Consider the following 17,011-nt stretch of genomic DNA (forward strand, 5'->3'; position numbering starts at 1 on the left):
GTGAACCATAGCTTGGTCGTTTGTCCGCCAATAATAATGGCTGCGCGGATTGAGGTGAGAGCCTGATGAGGATGTGACGAGCTCGAGGGAGCGAGATGAGAGGCAGTGCTGTCCCGGGATTGGTAGTCCATTGATGAGTTAGACTTGGGAATTCTGATCAATCAACCAATTTACTGTTAGGTTACTCCGTACTTCAGATAACTAGTACCTGGTAGGTACTTGTACAGTGTACGGAGTACTTCTCGTCATTCTATCTGTCCAACCTGTGGCTGACGCTGTGGCTAGAACGGACCGTGGCGCACGCTATTCCCTTTGGGTCGGATCTAACTGAATCTGGCTTAGTGCGCTGAGGTTAATTCCTGGGACCAGATTCGCCAGCGCCGACTGCGGAGTCACTCCAACGAAGGTCTTCTTTAACCCCTGAAAAAAACAACGAGGAAAGAAAAAAACAAAAAAATCCCATTGTCCTCGAGCCATTGACGCTCGGTTTTCTTTCGATTCTGAATCTCCAGGTCGTTCGCCCTGGCAGATTGTTTTTTCCCTGTTCCTTTTCTGATTCTTCCAGTTGATCCTTTTATCAGATTCTCCCTCGTTCTTTTTTGTGCTTTCTGAAACACCGATCTTCATTGGTCTTGATGCCCATCCAGCACCGAGCCCGATGAACCCGACGCTCCTTTGCTAACGGCCTTGCATTATTTTCCACCGTTTTGATTCCGTTCATTTCCTTGCATTATTCTTTCCCGTTCCTTTTCTGAATAAAAGAAAATCCTCCCCGGACCCGCATCCACGGTCCCCGCGTCCACCCCCTGATCCCCCCCCCCCGTTAGTGTCGTATCATCCAATGCGCCGCCCTCGCTCGCTGGCCTAGACGCTCGTTCGCATCTGCATCCTCCCGCGCATCTGTAGCCCGCCGCTGGCAACAATGCCCTTCTTCTCGCGCGTCTTCCGGAGTAGAGACTCCAGCGGGGTCCGCAAGAATGCAAAGCAGACCGCCCCCGAAGACACCGCTCCCCCCAAGCCGGAGTGGACCGACGCCTACCAGCGGACCGAAGTGGCCCCCGAGGAGGTGCAGGAACTGCTGAAGGGATGCACGCAGGAGCTCAAGTCCCGGGGTACGCCTGGATCCATGGTGTTGTTTGGTATTGCGGAGCGGGCTGCTGACCATGCGCCGTGATCGTTAGGGCTCGACATTCCATTCCTTCTCTTGCCGTTCCGGCCAAGTTCAGACCCAAGTGCCGCTCGCTCCTTTATTCGCAGCTTTTTCAACGCCGAGAAAAACGGCACGCCGCTGCGTGGCGACGCGTTGATGAAGGAGCTGCGGCTGATTGAGCCCATGGTACAGAATCCTTCTTTGACCCCTGGTCATTGGTCTGGCTTGTGACAGACGGCTGATGTGTGACGTGTCGTGCCGTAGGTCCTTTGTAGTATTATGAAATGGTGCTGGAGCAGACTGCCCGGCGGAATAGTCACTTGGGAAGCTTACGAACTCTTTAAAATTGGCGAACAAGGTATGTCCCCCCTTGGACCAGCGCGGGACATGGGTTTCTGATCGACAACGATGGCTAGACTCGAACTTCGCCCGTGATGCGTTCTCGACGTTTATTCCCATCAGCGTGGAATCGGATGCCCGCACCAAGATCATCTTCGACTTTTTCGACCTGTTGGCAGCCATCGCTGCTCATGCAAAGTCCAATGGTCTAGGCGGTAGGAAACTCTCCCGGTATGCCGGTTGGTGGGCCTTTGAACACACCGACACTGGCAACGGGTTCGAGGCATCTTACAAGAACTGGGCGACGTAGGTAACCCCCCTTTTTTTTTTTTTAACTATTGTTTCTTGGCTAACGCAGCATGAACAGGGCCGCTGATGCGACGAGCCATCTATTCTTTGCGTATCTGCGCTCGATATCCCCCGACTCGGTGCGCGGCGTGAATGGCATCTCGTCGTTGCCGATCGCATTGCAGTCCTTGGTGCAGGCCACGGAGTACCCTCCGGAAACCCCAACCCTCCTGCAGGTGTCGACGACAAAGGTGGTGATGATTGTGGAGAACGTCTCTCCGACGCCATTTGCGCTGCTGCGCAGGGCGAAGAACTTTGAATACCGCGACAGCGACCGCCACCTGCAGGAATTCGCGGCCCTCGACGATCCCGTCTGCGCACTGACGGATGAATGCCAGCGGGTCCTCCTCGCCATCTCCAACGTTAACCAGTCGTCGCCGTTGGCATCCAAGACAACCGCTGCCCGCGAGATCTCGTGGTCCCGATTCGAAGATCTCGGCTTCGGCGCCGAACTGGACTTGGATTACGACCAGGACCTCCAAGTCCCCAAGACCACCCCGCTGCAGGAGCTGCGGTCGGCGCCTGAGACCAACTCCAATGATTGGGAACGCCCGACCACCCCGTCGTGGGCCGACTTCTTGTCGTCAGGGTTTCCCGATGAGAGCGGTCCCCGAGGCCCACCCTCGCTGTTGCTTCCCCCGGACAAAGTCCTGCCCCCCGTCGTCGCCGTTCGTGGCAAGAGCTCGCAATCGCACAAGCGGAACCTCGAGACGGAATCCACGCTCGAGCCGGGCGAGCTGGCGAGCATCACCACGATGGATCTCGACGACTCGTTCTGGTGGGTGTGGATCAGCAGCCTGGCCGGGGAGGAAACGGCAGCACGGAAAGCCGTCTTTGGCCGCTGCGCGTTGGTCGAGACGGTCATTGCTGGCGCTAAGTGGCTGATCCTGGAGGAGCAGGTCAAGGGCGCCGCCCCTGACCCGGAGCCCGGCGCATACATTGCGGAGAAGAAGCGATTCTTTGGCTTTGGCTCGCGCCGGAGGCTCACCCGTCGGAAATCGTCGACGAAGAAGACCCAAACGGAGGAGGTTTACAAGGCCAAGAGTGCGACCACTCCGTCAAGTAGGACGAGCATCGGCCCTGACCAGCATGCGCGCATCCAAGCAGCGGCGGCCGCGCTGCAGAAGAAGCAGCGTGAGCAGGAAGAGGAGCAGCGGAAGGAGGCGAACAGCGAGCGGCGGGGCCGAAGCGAGGATGAGCAAACCAAGACGAACTCGGTCATGACGATGCAGACGTCCATTCTGACGGAGGCGACGCAAGCGATGAAGTGGGCGCGTGACTACGACAAGGATGCTGTGCGGGCCGCCTATTTGAGTGACAGCCGCGCGGGTACGGGTGCACCGGCGGAGACCCTCAACATCCCTGGCGTGCGACTGAGCACGACGGAGGGACAGGAGACGTCGGCGGAGCAAAATCCGAGCGCACCCGCTGCTCCGGCGACCGACACGGCTACCGCAAAAACGGAGAGCGCTCCGGCGGCTGAAAAGGAGACAGCGAGCACGATCGCTCCGTCGAGTGAGCCAGAGGGCAAAAAGTCCTTCGAGTCGAGTGAGGATGCCAAAAAAACTAAAGAAGAAGCCCGCCAACACGACGCTCAAGAGCATCTTCAACAGCACGAAGAAGCGGGGTGACAACCCGCCATCGTCGAAGGTCAACATTGATCCGTCGGCCGTGGCTGCGGCGCGCGCCGCGCTGGAGAACAAGGTTAAGGCGCAGGATGCGCCCAAGACCCCTCCGTCGAGCCACCGCAAGACGACACTGAAGAAGAAGGGCGAGTCTCCTGCGCAGGAGAAGACGGCCGCCAGTGCGGTGCAGGAGGTGCAGCAGCAGCCGACGCCGGAGCCGGAGGAGGCTCCTACGCCGGCGGCCACCGAGCCGGTTGCGACGTCGCCCGTGTACAACGGGCCTCCGCGGACCAGCCGCGATGCCGAGTTTGATGCTCTGTCGCGGGTCGACACCCACGAGCGGGCCATGGCGGACAAGGAGTTCTCCTCGTTCGATCAGGGCCAGTATACGGAGGCGCCGGTGTATGTGCCCGCGGAGCCGGCCTCGCCGGTGTCGTCCATGTCTCGCGCGTCCGAGACTGCGACACCGCGACCGACGTCGCAGCCGGGGGAGGAGCGGCCTGCGCTGTCGACGTACGATCGCCTGGCGCAGCTCCGCAAGAGCGCTGCTGAACGGGCGGCCGCCGCCGAGGAGGCGCCCAGCCGGACCAGCCAGGCGGACCGGACGGATGACGGAGACACGAGCGGTGAGGAGAGTGAGTATCCCTACCCTCCCAGGCAGTGATAATGAATGCTGACTATCGTTTCCAGCGATCGAGTCCCGTGTAGCACGGATCAAGGCCCGCGTGGCTGAACTGACGGGGAACATGGAAGCGGCGCGGTGAAGACTTGGACTGACCTGAAGCTACGGAGACAACGTGCTTGATTTTCTCAGTTCATAATTTGGTTTCGGATTCTTCTTTGTTTTGTGCAGCAAAATATCCCTTTCATTGCAGCTTGGCTTTTCTTTTGTTTCTCTCTCCTTTTTCCTTTTTGAATCTCGCTGGAATTCTGAATAGTCCGATCTACCCACTCTGTTTACGTCTGATTCCCATTTTTTTTTTCATACCCTGTTTTTGTTATGGATTTATTTTTATGCCTGGAGATCGCTCGCTTTTTTCTTATTACTGACCTAGTCCTAGCTAAATCAACTGTATGAGATTGTTGTCTTTTGAACACTGAAGCCTTTTTTACGAGTAGTCTTGAATCGTTGGTTCCAAAGCCGCAAACGGAAATGTCAGGGTTGCATAATATGTTTGTAAAATGGTCCGGATACAGCCAATCAGCATTGGCGATTGTTGTCACATGCATGTACTCCGTAACCTATTTGACTTTACCGTATGTCCCGGGTGACAGGTAGGTACTGTACGGTTTGTTGTAGGCCTACATCGTATACTGCTCCTCACTGACCATCAACACCCATCCTCCTCATCAAGACCTCAGGGGCCGTCCAGAAAGGAAACCCTCTCTAGAAAAATACAAAAAATGGAGCAGCCGGAGAAAAAACAGCAACAACCCTCCCCAGACGCATCCGATGTATCACCCGCGGTACCTACGTACGACAACCCTCTCCGAGTTCCAGTTGTTTCTTTTTTGACTGACTTGGCTCCGCCACAGCGAGGTAATCGCCAAACTAATCGCCTTCTCCATTGCCATGATTTGCGCGCCGTTGGCGGTGTATTTCTTGGGTGTGAACACGCTTTCTCAGGGTATGTCATTTTTTTTTTCCTTTTCGTCTCCTGCTTTCCCTTAACCGGAGACACAAATATTGAGTAAGAGATCGAAGGGAATTCGACCCTCGCGGGAGCCGCAGCGGCCGTGACGGCGAATGTGGTACTCATTGCGTATATCGTGGTCGCATGGCGGGAGGATCGGGAAGATTTGGAGAAGCGGAGGAGGAAGAAGATTCAATAACAAGAATCATCTTTGTGGTTTCTTCTTTCTGATCCTGCATGTAATATAGGTATTGTACAGTAGGTAGGGAAGAAAAATTCTGGGGTATCCGTATACTCCATACCAATGCCCAAAAATCACCCCGTCGTCGTCAATTGAGTGGTTATATTTGGTTATGGCCTCCTCCTCACAAACTCCTCCAAATCCCCCCTCGTCACCACCCCCAACACAAACTTCCTCTCCGGATCCGTCACAATGGCAAACTCCTGCCTCTCTCTTGGCTGCGTCGCCGCCTGGCCCTCTCCGCCACCAACGTTGATCTGCCCGTTGAAGAACTTCTCGAGTTCCTCGAGCGGTGTATCCATGGTGATCACGTGGTAGACTCTTCCCGGTTTGCGGACGAATCGCTGCATGGCGGCTTTGACGGGGTCGGATTCGCGGACTTTGCCCTGCCGGAGGAGCTCCTTTAACCGTGGGATGCTCAGATACCCCAGCAAGGCACGGGTTGAGGAGGAGATCACGGTGAGGTGCGTGTAGTCGCGCTCATAGGCGGCGAGTTGGGCGGAGGCGATTGTGTCGTTGGGGGAGACGGAAAGGGCGGGTGGGGGGTCAAGATCTTCAACTGTGGCCTATATATATATTATTATTATTATTTTATAAACTCACCGTCAGTGAGGCCGTGGTCAGAATGAGGGATTGAGTGGCATGTGTACCTACCCCGCGATATTTGTCCGCCCAGGTCGTCTGGGATCGAAGGGCGGATGCATCGCGAGGGGCGAGGTTTTCCCGGGCAAGCGTCTCGCCGACGGAGGAATATGAAGTCATTTCCGTTTCGCTGGTTTGTCGGTTGTGTATAAACCGTTCGGGGGAAATCGTTGGATTTGGCTTGGTGTATTGTACTATTGATTGAGCGATGTCATAGTGAAGCGGGAGTATTTTGTTGCGACTCTTTAACTCCGCTAAAGTCCGGAAATTGAGGTAACTATTTAATCAAAAAAGAGCAATTTCAGTGTTTCACTGTTAATTTTTATAGTATTTGACCAATAGCTCCTCTTCAATCTTAGTGCAAAAATCGAATTGCACGCATTGATTGACCAATCAAATCCCGCAATTGATTAGATGTGAGACTGATAAGCCGGAAGCATCGGCTTCGCCGACGTCATTCAGCTCCTCGATCGACCCCTTCGGTCATCTCTCATCTCAGACTCTCATGTTACTGTCCTGTTCTTCAGGAGATCGTCTCTGAAGTGCGCTCCCTGGACATACTGATGGAAGTACTGATCTGAGCGTACATACTTCCCCGGCACTGCTTATTCCTTATCAGTCTCCGCTTAAGACCCATCTATCGATATCGATACTACTGATAACGTTCATCAATGTACGTCACTCACGCAATGAACATCATGCAGCATAATTGTCCGCTGACGGGGAATTAGATGCCGCTGTTCCCATTCCCGTCGCAGGCTGCCCTGCTCTCCAGCTTCAGCCAGCACCCGCTGAAGCAGCAATTCCAACCGAACCCTAAGCCCAACAAGTCGTATCAGCCCTTCGCCGCCTGGAGCGCCATCGAGGATGCAGACAAGAAGCACGGCGGTGGTGTCGCCGGCAGCGTGCAAAAGGAGTGGAGCAAGATGAGCCAAAAGGCGCAGTCCAAGGCGGGCAAGATTGAGCTCTACTCGGGCAAGTACTACGCGGCGTGTACTTTTGGTGGGTTGCTGGCATGCGTATGCGTTCTTCAATTTCCCCATACACACAGGGAGTCATTGGAGCTGACGAGAGATTAGGGCCTGACGCACATGGCGGTCACCCCACTGGATCTGGTCAAATGTCGGCGGCAGGTCGACGCCAACATTTACAAGAGCAACATGGAGGGATGGGCAACGATCTATCGCGCCGAGGGACTGCGAGGGGTGTTTACCGGCTGGGGGCCGACCTTTGTTGGATATTCGGTAAGTAAGAGACAAACCACATCCTGGGGACTGAATGACCTGATGGTTTGAACAGGCTCAAGGTGCCGTCAAGTATGGCGGTTACGAGTTCTTCAAGTGGTGGTACAGCGACCTGGTTGGTGAGGAAAAAGCAATCCGCTGGCGTACGTGGCTGTACCTCGCGGCAAGTGCGTCAGCCGAGTTCTTCGCGGACATTGCGCTGTGCCCGTTCGAGGCCGTCAAGGTGCGGATGCAGACCACGATTCCCCCGTTTGCGCGGGGCACGTTGCAGGGGATTTCAATCGTCACGGGGAAGGAAGGTGTTGGAGGGTAAGTCTCGTCTCCAGTCCTCCCCCCTGGCATCCCATCCTGACGAAAAGGTTAGATTGTACAAAGGCCTCTATCCCCTCTGGGGCCGACAAATCCCCTACACGATGATGAAGTTCGCCTCCTTCGAAACTGTCGTCGAGATGATCTACACCACTCTGCCGGGTAAGAAGGACGACTACGGCAAACCCGCGCAGACCGCCGTCGCCTTCACCGGAGGGTACATCGCGGGCATTCTCTGCGCCATTGTGTCGCACCCGGCGGACGTCATGGTCAGCAAGCTCAATGCCAATCGGCAACCTGGGGAGGCGTTTGGCGCCGCGATGCGCCGGATCTACGGCGACATTGGATTCAAGGGCCTGTGGAACGGGCTGTTGGTCCGAATTGTCATGATTGGAACGTTGACTGGATTGCAGTGGATGATGTATGTTTCTCCCTTCCTTTTCCTTTTAGAATGGCTGCTGACTTGATGATAGTTATGATTCGTTCAAGATTTTCATGGGTCTGCCGACGACGGGAGGACCGGTGCAGGATAAGGCCAAGTCGTAAACCGTTGAACTTTTGTCTTTTTTCTGATGTTTGTGTGTTCGCTCTATCAGTAAATTGTCTTGAGTGTGAAAATCACTGGGAAACAGGTATACTTAACAGGCCAATTGAACAAGATCGTATCGATGCATGCATATCTTACCACTCGTTCATTGCGTAAAGCGAGCGGAGGATTGGGTGAAAGGTGTTTGACGAGGATGGAGAGCCCAAGGGTCCTCAAGATCTTCATTCTCTGGATTCCTGAAGGGCTCTCGCCAAGCTGGATGGATGGGCAAAGTCCCGTCGCAAGTGTGTGCGAGCTTCACCCCAATTCGCAGGACCCTGAATGATCAAGCTAATCGACCAACCGATGGAATAGGTAGTTTACGAGTAGGCCTAATCCGTACTTAGTAAAGTTTGCGGTCTAAAAACCACCAACCTCAGCCGCGGGCCCGCAGCATACTGTATCCTAGTATTGTAGTCTTACATAGTAACTATTGACTAGTACAGGACTTATATTGACCATGTTAGTCCGAAGTTCTTCCGGACAACCAACAGGCACTTGATTCATTTCACCACCGCGAACCTCCACCTAACACTAAAGTCTACTTTGAAGCTTGTTAGAATCTCGAAGGTTGGCCGAAAGGATCATATTGTATTTGCAGCCCCGTTAAAATGTCTTGAATTGATGAAATGGAAAATTTCAGTCTGCATGGAGTTCTCGTTTTGAAATGGCAACCCTGAACTTGCTAGCATCCTTCCGCGTTCCTGAATCCGACTCCTCAACGACCAAGGAACCCACAATTCAAGGGGTTCATGAAGTAGTTCACCACATGGTAGGTACATTGAACAGTTGACAGTTGAAAACAATCCGATTGGCGGAGACTGAAGGCTGAGCTCTCAATGTTGACTCCGCTGGCTGGACTAAATTCCTTCCACATCCATCTTCAGTGGCGTTAACCTAATCTAAGGTTAAGATGAGTTTCAAGTGAAAGTACAATGAAGGACTACTTCGTACTCTGTACAGTTAGGGTAAAAAAGACAATTTCCCAGTAGCCTATCAGTGACGAACCTGAATCTCGCGGATGTTGGCTTCCATTGGCATCGAAATAAAATAGTACTAACTACTAGGCCCACAGATAGCACGAATCCTCCTGGATCTATTCCAGGAGTGCCCCGTAGGTACTAGTAGTCCATCCTTGGAATCGAAACATTTGAAGTAGTGCCTCCCCCGGGAATTGACATTGCTCAAGATCAACTCGTCACTCCTTTCAAAAAACAAAAAGAGTCACTCCTTATTTGATGGCCATCGTTTCCCTCCCCGCAATCACTCGTTTGTATTACTCGGCACCATGAAGATCGTTCTTCCGCTCCTTGGTCAGGTTCTCCTCGCTGTCTCGGCCACGGCTGTCCCTGCCGCAAACCGAGATCGGCACATCGGCGCCTTGTCAGTGACGCCCCCAATCTTCAACAAAACGCTCGTGGCCCGCGGCAGCGGCGAGGATGGCACCGACTGGACCGGCGCCGTGTACACGGCGCCTCCCGACGGCACCAAATTCACCGGCGTGAGCGCCCGGTTTGTCGTGCCCGAAACTACCTTCCCCGCCGAATATCCGGACTACCTTGCCGGCATGGTCTTTGGGGTTGGCATTGACGGCAACACGAACTCCGGCGTCATGCTGACCGCCGGCGTTCACACCAAAGTCACCTACCTAGGCGAGACCCAATACGTCGCCAGCTGGCAGTGGTCGCCGACGAGTTGGGTGCATAAGCTCTACGACGAGATCGAGGTGAACCCCGGTGACGAGTTCTACGTGTCCATCCAGACGACAAGCCCCAAGACGGCCACCATCATCTTTGAAAACCGCACAAGGGGACAGAAATACGTCGCCGACGCGACCCCCAATGATCCCGAGACCGGAAATCCCCTCCGCGGCGAGAATGTTCACTGGGCCGCCAGCAACTTCCTGAGACTTTCGGAACCGATTCCTCCCAGCAACTTCCGCCAGATCAGGTTCCTCGACACGTGGGCGCAAACCGAGTCTGGGGCCCAGGTGGATTCGGCCGGCGCTCATTTACTCGACTTCCACTTCTATGCCCGGCCGATCACGAAAACTACCAGGATCTCCCCGACTGAGATTGACATTACCTACATCGGTCCGCCATAAATTGGCTGCTGCGAGCAATGAGACGGGGTGCAATTCCATACGAGAGAACAACTGAAGTTTAGCTATAAGTTTTGTTCGTGATTGTTGTATATAGTACTATCTGTTCTACATTTTTGTACCCACGCAGTGTACAAATTCCAGTCCCACCCTGTGCGTCCTACTGAGCACGCTACACTCTACAACAACAACTAAAAAAAAAAAAAAAAAAAAAAAAAAAAAAAAACATCCATCCGGTTCGCTGCACCACGTCGTACTAGATTGTTTACGAGTAGAAATATCAAAGATCACATTGAAAAGTTACTAGTTATCGCCTAGCTTGAATTTTCCCAACCAATCAGGTGAAGGGCTGCCCGACGAATACCGAGATGGGTGCGGTGCACCGAGTCCTGATGAAAAGTTGCGAACCCTTTCTTCACACTCCCGAATCCCTTAACTAACCGTCGTCATCGATGGCAAAAACCATCAATCCTGTCGGTGCCCTTTATCCAGCCCGAGGATAAAACGATTGCGCAATGGGGTCCAGATAGATACACCGCGTTTGGCTCGGTGTTGTTTGAGATCAAGCAGTAAACGCAACCTGGCTTAGTACTAAACTACCTATTTCACAACAGTGTCTTTTTCTTTATTCGAACGTCGAGCGACGTACATGGCAATCGCAATGAATCGCTTCTTTTTTTTTGTCCGTACGAGCATGGAAAGCTCCGGGCATTATCTCGACTTGCGCTTCATTTCCTTCCAAAGTGCCATCTGGTTTGATGGCATATGTACTACTGTCAAAGTTGTCCGCAACGGCACTCAAGTGTCAGGCACAAGCCACATGCGGAACTTTTTCCGATTTGCGTCAGTTGTGTCGGTTTCAATCCAGCTTGGGATTGATCTGGGTAATATAGTATTGAACTCACACCGGATGCGAGTATGCATCGTGGCCCTGGGAAGATGGGCAGAGACTCGGCTGGAGCTTAGTTTGAATTTTGATCATTCTTCAACAAACAGATCCACTCGGTACGGAGTACTCCGTACAAAATGCGATAGTTATTCATTCAACCAGGCCCCGCTCGTTATCTTATCAGATCAATCTCATCTTGATTTCAACTGCCCAAAATGATACATACTAAGTTTACCAAAGGTAACCCTAATGTTCCAACCTACCTAATGATGTGGGTAGGGCCGATTCGAAGCTGTGTGAATTTCTATGAATAGCTAGCACTTCTGACAAAAGTTACATACATGCGTACTGAGGTAATGTACATCACTCCCAGAATCATCATCAATGGAAATAAGAGTAGTAGTACTACCAAACCATGATGAGTTTGCGTCCGGCGCAGAGTGCAGGTTCTTCTGGCATTGGCATCAAGTACAGATCGACACATGGAATGCCATCACGATTCTAGGCACCCGGATACCGAGACCCCCAAACGACACTATGCACACCGAAGAAAAGATCATCCCGCGATCCGAGCTCGGCGGTGGCAACGATGCTATCATCAGTGATTCGACCAGAACTGGGGTCCCGTCGCAGGATTTTAACGACGTTCCAGGAATAATCGCCGATCGCAACATAAGTGCCATCGGGACTGATGTCGAAGGAGGAGTGACCAGTGACATGGGCGTTGGTGTGACGAACATATTGCAGGGTCGATGCGGTCGAGTTGACTTTTCCGAGGACAGTGTGTTGACTCTTCACGAAGACTGGGGCGCTCGAACTTGTTTGCGGACTAGCCGAGGAGGAGCTGGTCGACGGGGAGTCGAATACGGAGGCGAAGTTACTGGAAGGTTGCATATGAATGATGAAGGTTCCGTCACGGGTGGACGCGAGAATGTATAGATGGGCATTATCTGCGGCAACGACGTCGTCGATACGGGTTTTGCTGTTGTCCGGGAGGGGATCCGCCCGAAAGGAGGGCCGGAACTCCTCAACCCGTTCCACCAAAGGGCAAGAAACTTTCTTCCCCTCGGGATTGCTCCGCACCCGGAGTGCCGTGATGGTTTTTGTGTAATAGTTGACCACGTACATCATCGAGTTACCGTTACCCGCCCCGATGAAAGCTGCTCGAATGGAGCTTCGGAACTCCGTCCCCATACTGACTTGAACACTCCGTCGATTGGCCATTGTCATCATCAATGGTGAGAATGCGGATCGTGTCATTTTGGATCACGAAAATGGACGACTGTGACTCAGGCTCCAGATACACCGAGTCGGGTTCCGGGTATTCGAGTTCCTGAATCGGTTTTGCGGATTTCTCTAAGGGCAGAGAATAAGTTAGGATTCCTGGGTGCTTCCTTTATTGACGTGTCAATACTAATATTTATTCAATGGATCAAAAAAAAATGATAGTACCATAATGGACATACCTGTTGACAACTGCGAGGAACTTCTTGCTTTTTCCATACAGAGCACCGTAAATGTTGTTGGTTCTGTCGACCTGAACCTTCCTCTGTCCAATATCCCTTCCAAGTATCCAAACTTTGAAATGGGGAACTCGATCAGGCCGGCCTTGGATTTAGTAACGGGGTAGCTCCGGTCATCTTCCATGCAATAAAGCTTGTTGTTGTCACGGTCAAGTGCAAGCGTCGGGTGTTCTCCGCAGTCGGTCAGATTTTGGATCGCCTTGAGCTCTTCAGTAGCGAGATCGAACGTCAACGTGTTCAAGAGACCGAAGGCGGTACTCGCATAGAGTGACAAGTATTCGGCAAGGGCGGGAGAGCCCAGAACAAGCAGTGCTAAGAATGTCTTCATGATTCTCGGTGGTTCCTGATAACTCAAGTTCTTCTCTCAATTCCGCCGATGGCAAAGTTGGACCAAAGGATGGGTACCAAAAGCAGGAAGAGTTAGTCCTAAAATACAGCTTCTTTCCACGTCAACCTAAACCGACAGACTCATACCTAGCCTTCACTGCGGAGAAACTACGGCAGTAGCGATATTTTGCGATCCTGAACCACCACTCAGCATGGGGACTGCGGGCACTAAGTAATTGTCTACCTACCTAGTAGGTAGGTTCCAGGTACCTCCAGGTCATTTTCGGACCCCAAAGCTTGGCAAGATTTCGAGGGTTAGTAAACCCTTTTTTTAAGGTAGGTCATTGGCGTTGGAGTTTTAGGGCTAGTCGAGGCGTTTCAGGCGTTGACCATCAATAAATACAGAAGTACCTAGAGGTACCTACGTACCTACCTATGTAAGAATGGAACTCTCTCGGGTGACAAACCTACGCTTGCTAATGCAATAGTATGATAGTTCTATGGATGCTTCATGTCTGAAAACCTCCATAGTCAATGAACAACCTGAAACCAAGGACGGGACTGGGCGTATATATAGCCACATCCCGAAGTCCCCTTGGCATTGTGCCATTTCTGTTCCTGGTTCCAATCCTTTGCCGGGGCACCCATTCCTTGTAGTTGTAGGCTACGCAAGGCGGCCGTAGACTGTAAAAGAAGAAAACTGGAGACTTGAAGTCGAGAATGGAGCGTCAATTGGCGAGGGGTACGTCGGTCAAACCCTAGGTAAACTCTAGATAAAGTCTAAATCACTTCACCGGCAAAAGATTCTCCGAGACCGACATAGTTACTACTTATACGGATTCCTCAACCAAACTGGATCACAAGTTCGCAATAGTACCTACGAGGGACTTTGTAGATCCCTTCATGAACTCCCCCACACAATTCATCAACTAGTTTAACTAGTACTTATTTTCGAAGCATGGTAAAATGTCCGCTTGCCTTTGGTGAACGAGATATAGGACCATCGGCAGCCACAACTGCGTCTGAGAAGACTATCGAGAGTTACTCCGTACAGCCTCGATAGACCCGTATACGTACGAGTACACTTGGCAGACTGATAGCCTACCACCGTGCATAAGGCTGCAATTCAATACGGAGGAGATGCAGAAGAGAAATCAAAGGCAGCAAAATCTGAGCGAAAGAATAGCAATGTCGTAATCAAAGCCAAGAGGCAAGTTAAAATGTGTAAAGGCTCGAAGAGATAGGCTGTTCATAAAGAATTGGTGGTGTTGCTGGTGGTGACAGTGCGCAATGCTGCGGCGGTGAAAATTTCAGTTGAAATTGGATGGACCCAGAATGATGTGGCTTTGATCGGATCCACCGAAGATCCTCTCCTGGTCTATACCTCGATCAGTCTAGGCCTCGGCTTATCTTAGGTTATCTTATCTTATCTCCCCTCGATCTTGGTCTCCTTTCCTCCGCCCAATCTGGACGAGGCCAGTTGTCAGGGAATCTCCATTCTATACAGCATTGTCGAGAATCATTCCCAACGGCAATCAGAGACGATCAATCACATCAACAGTATCTTGTCCTGGGCACTAATGAATACTATATCCTTCCCTCGCAAGAACAAACAGATATCCGTGCAGCCTCCAGTCCATCCCTTTGTTCATTAAAAAAAAAAAAAAGCCAATCAATGAATCGTGTACAGAATGAACGTGCAAAATGACCATGACACATGACATGACAGGCAAATGAAAATCATCATAACGTCGAGGCGAGGCGAGACAGATTCACTGCCGGCTAAACCGCCGCTTGAACCAGCTCTTCCGCTTCTCCGATTTCGAGCCCTGGTCCTGTGGCTGCGCGCTGTATCCGTTGGTGGATGCAGATGTAGACGTGGACGCGCCACCGAAACTGTGTTGCGGTAAGCCAGAGGTATGCGGCGGTGGGCTCGGAGGGTTCGACGAAAATGAAGGAATGGGTCCTCCGTGTGAATTCGTGTGAGGACCATTAAATGTAGGCTTCGGCGGGTCGAACGAGTGCGCGGGGTGATTATGATACGAATGAGGCGAGCCCGACTGTATTCGACCGCCATGTGCTGGCGGCGTCGGCGGCGTAGCGTCCCGGAACTCCGGGAACGACGTGTCAATCTGCGGTCCGGCCCCGAATCGGTCCAGGCTATACTGGTCCCCAACCGCAGCCGGCTCCGGCTTGGACGGCTCCGGCGCATGCGACTGCTGTAGCCGGTCCAGCGAGCTGTTCACAGAGCTCGGGTCCGTCGAGGCACCCCAAGGGTCCGTTTGGTTTGACCCGGATCCTGACCCCGTTGTAACATTGTCGTTGGACTGTTCGTATGCGTGATTGCGGTAGACGTTCCCTCTGCTGTCGTAATGCCCGTTTCCGTATCCATAGTCTGGGTTCATGCGGTTGCCGGGACGAGGCCGACTGCGCCCGCCGTGATGGTTGTACCCATTGTAATTGTTCTGGTACTCGAAGTAGCTGTTGGGTCTCGAGGACCGACCGTATCCTTGGTCGTGATATCGCCCAGACGAATTCCCATAGTAACTCCCGGGCCGGCTGTTATTCTCTGCCGGATGTTAGCAATGCGCTTTCAAAGACGCCGCTCAATGGCACGTACCACTTGGCAGATACGATATGCGGCGGCTCTGATAGGTTCCATCAATAGCGGCTTCAAACGACCGGATGGTGTCCAGAGGCCGCTCGAACCTCGGACGAGTCGGGTTTGACAGATCGGGGTCCGCTGCAGACGTTTTAGTCGCTATCCGACCAGATCCGGGCGATACTACATACTGATGATATTCCCCCATTGATCGCGATGCTGCATCGAGCGCAGCGACCCCAGATTCGACTTCTCTAGCGCGACCGCCGCTATCCCGAGTCAGCGGGCTGTTCGCAACCTATTGCCGCTTATGCCTTTCACTGCTTACCTGGCTGAGCTTCCTGGATGGCAAGCGTCGGATCGGCTTTGGTCTTCAACAACCGCTTCTCTTTTTCCTCATGGGTTTCCTTCAATGACGAAGGGGTTGGGCGCTGAGACTTGTCTGAGCTGAAACTAAATCCGCGGCGATGCGATTTGTCTGATGATAAAGACGAGCGACCGAGCGAGGGCGCCATTGTTCCTCAATAGTCGGACTTTTTTGCAAAATGATGCTGGAGAGATGGATACTTGTGCCTTGAATGTAAAGAAATGGCGTCGTCCAGCGCCAACAAAAACGGGCGGTTATTTTCGTTTATTTTGATGTATTTTTATCTGTTGATGAATGCAGTCTTGTCGAAAACAGCAACAATGAACACAACGAGTGACGGAATGGGTGGAGCGATCGACAATGCACCTGGAGACGGGAACTTCCTGACGAATCCAGGGACCAGTCCTGTCCGAGGGCGACAAACGACGAAGCGAGTGACGATGGACAAGAGAACAATGGCGGAAGAGAAGAAGCCAGAACCGAATTGTGACTGAATGCCAGTGTTTCTTTTTGGGCCAACTGATTCAGAGGGAGTGGCAAATGGATGACCAAAACGGGAAATCCCAAATCAGTCCAGAATCGGATGCCAGGACGATGGTAGTATGATCAACATTGGAAAGATGGGAATCATCCAGGTCTTCTGCAGAGAGTATGGGAGATTGAAAGAACACAAATCCCAGTAGCCTGGAGATGTTTTTTTTCTTTTTCTTTTTCTTATTTACGACTGCTGTTTTTTCTTTTTATTTCCTTTCTAGTTGAAGCTAAATCGTTCTGCTAGAGAAATCTTGCCACCGCGGAAGCTGGTCCTGGGCAAGACTGGCGTGGCTCAGCCCACATCAACGTCATTCCCCTCCAGCAACTGAGACATGGGCTTCTTCTTCGGTACAGTATCGGCATCATGACTGCGAACCGAACAGGTTGACCAGACGATGCTAGCTTGTCGGTTTTGAGTCCAGTGGTAATCCAGACAAGCTCTACAATTGTGTACGGAGCACTCTGTATGTATGTAACTACAGGTAATTGACGCTGAAGGCAATCGACCAGCCACCCGCGCCTGCCGTATCGATCATTCTCAAGATCCGGT

At 52.4% G+C, this 17,011-nt stretch overlaps 10 protein-coding genes across 10 annotated transcripts; 6 read left to right on the forward strand and 4 right to left on the reverse strand.

Annotated features, from left to right (window-relative positions):
- Positions 1 to 922: 922 nt before the first annotated feature.
- Positions 923 to 3,468, forward strand: VTN31DRAFT_4686 (uncharacterized protein; the record flags this gene model as incomplete). The annotated part of the gene is made up of 5 exons (XM_069405101.1): positions 923 to 1,112; positions 1,182 to 1,336; positions 1,415 to 1,508; positions 1,567 to 1,795; positions 1,857 to 3,468. The coding sequence occupies 5 exons, from the start codon at positions 923 to 925 to the stop codon at positions 3,466 to 3,468; spliced, it is 2,280 nt and encodes a 759-aa protein (XP_069260199.1).
- Positions 3,469 to 3,808: 340 nt separating this feature from the next.
- VTN31DRAFT_4687 (uncharacterized protein) lies at positions 3,809 to 4,226 on the forward strand (the record flags this gene model as incomplete). The annotated part of the gene is made up of 2 exons (XM_069405102.1): positions 3,809 to 4,097; positions 4,153 to 4,226. The coding sequence occupies 2 exons, from the start codon at positions 3,809 to 3,811 to the stop codon at positions 4,224 to 4,226; spliced, it is 363 nt and encodes a 120-aa protein (XP_069260200.1).
- Positions 4,227 to 4,866: 640 nt separating this feature from the next.
- VTN31DRAFT_4688 (uncharacterized protein) lies at positions 4,867 to 5,295 on the forward strand (the record flags this gene model as incomplete). The annotated part of the gene is made up of 3 exons (XM_069405103.1): positions 4,867 to 4,937; positions 4,999 to 5,090; positions 5,168 to 5,295. The coding sequence occupies 3 exons, from the start codon at positions 4,867 to 4,869 to the stop codon at positions 5,293 to 5,295; spliced, it is 291 nt and encodes a 96-aa protein (XP_069260201.1).
- A 152-nt stretch (positions 5,296 to 5,447) lies between these two features.
- On the reverse strand, positions 5,448 to 6,099 carry VTN31DRAFT_4689 (uncharacterized protein; the record flags this gene model as incomplete). The annotated part of the gene is made up of 2 exons (XM_069405104.1): positions 5,448 to 5,903; positions 5,992 to 6,099. 2 exons carry the CDS (start codon positions 6,097 to 6,099, stop codon positions 5,448 to 5,450), a joined length of 564 nt encoding a protein of 187 aa, XP_069260202.1.
- Positions 6,100 to 6,710: 611 nt separating this feature from the next.
- VTN31DRAFT_4690 (uncharacterized protein) lies at positions 6,711 to 8,078 on the forward strand (the record flags this gene model as incomplete). Its single annotated transcript, XM_069405106.1, has 5 exons — positions 6,711 to 6,998; positions 7,059 to 7,223; positions 7,279 to 7,532; positions 7,588 to 7,953; positions 8,006 to 8,078. The coding sequence occupies 5 exons, from the start codon at positions 6,711 to 6,713 to the stop codon at positions 8,076 to 8,078; spliced, it is 1,146 nt and encodes a 381-aa protein (XP_069260203.1).
- A 1,328-nt stretch (positions 8,079 to 9,406) lies between these two features.
- VTN31DRAFT_4691 (uncharacterized protein) lies at positions 9,407 to 10,222 on the forward strand (the record flags this gene model as incomplete). Its single annotated transcript, XM_069405107.1, has 1 exon — positions 9,407 to 10,222. The coding sequence occupies one exon, from the start codon at positions 9,407 to 9,409 to the stop codon at positions 10,220 to 10,222; it is 816 nt and encodes a 271-aa protein (XP_069260204.1).
- Positions 10,223 to 10,868: 646 nt separating this feature from the next.
- Positions 10,869 to 11,327, forward strand: VTN31DRAFT_4692 (uncharacterized protein; the record flags this gene model as incomplete). The annotated part of the gene is made up of 1 exon (XM_069405108.1): positions 10,869 to 11,327. The coding sequence occupies one exon, from the start codon at positions 10,869 to 10,871 to the stop codon at positions 11,325 to 11,327; it is 459 nt and encodes a 152-aa protein (XP_069260205.1).
- Positions 11,328 to 11,609: 282 nt separating this feature from the next.
- Positions 11,610 to 12,368, reverse strand: VTN31DRAFT_4693 (uncharacterized protein; the record flags this gene model as incomplete). The annotated part of the gene is made up of 1 exon (XM_069405109.1): positions 11,610 to 12,368. The coding sequence occupies one exon, from the start codon at positions 12,366 to 12,368 to the stop codon at positions 11,610 to 11,612; it is 759 nt and encodes a 252-aa protein (XP_069260206.1).
- Positions 12,369 to 12,482: 114 nt separating this feature from the next.
- VTN31DRAFT_4694 (uncharacterized protein) lies at positions 12,483 to 12,959 on the reverse strand (the record flags this gene model as incomplete). Its single annotated transcript, XM_069405110.1, has 2 exons — positions 12,483 to 12,502; positions 12,575 to 12,959. 2 exons carry the CDS (start codon positions 12,957 to 12,959, stop codon positions 12,483 to 12,485), a joined length of 405 nt encoding a protein of 134 aa, XP_069260207.1.
- A 1,771-nt stretch (positions 12,960 to 14,730) lies between these two features.
- On the reverse strand, positions 14,731 to 16,075 carry VTN31DRAFT_4695 (uncharacterized protein; the record flags this gene model as incomplete). Its single annotated transcript, XM_069405111.1, has 4 exons — positions 14,731 to 15,527; positions 15,579 to 15,701; positions 15,752 to 15,829; positions 15,889 to 16,075. The coding sequence occupies 4 exons, from the start codon at positions 16,073 to 16,075 to the stop codon at positions 14,731 to 14,733; spliced, it is 1,185 nt and encodes a 394-aa protein (XP_069260208.1).
- Between the last annotated feature and the right edge of the window lie 936 nt (positions 16,076 to 17,011).

This window comes from Thermomyces dupontii (genome assembly GCF_041956625.1).
Source record: "Thermomyces dupontii strain NRRL 2155 unplaced genomic scaffold VTN31scaffold_4, whole genome shotgun sequence".
NCBI classification, from domain to species: domain Eukaryota; kingdom Fungi; phylum Ascomycota; class Eurotiomycetes; order Eurotiales; family Trichocomaceae; genus Thermomyces; species Thermomyces dupontii.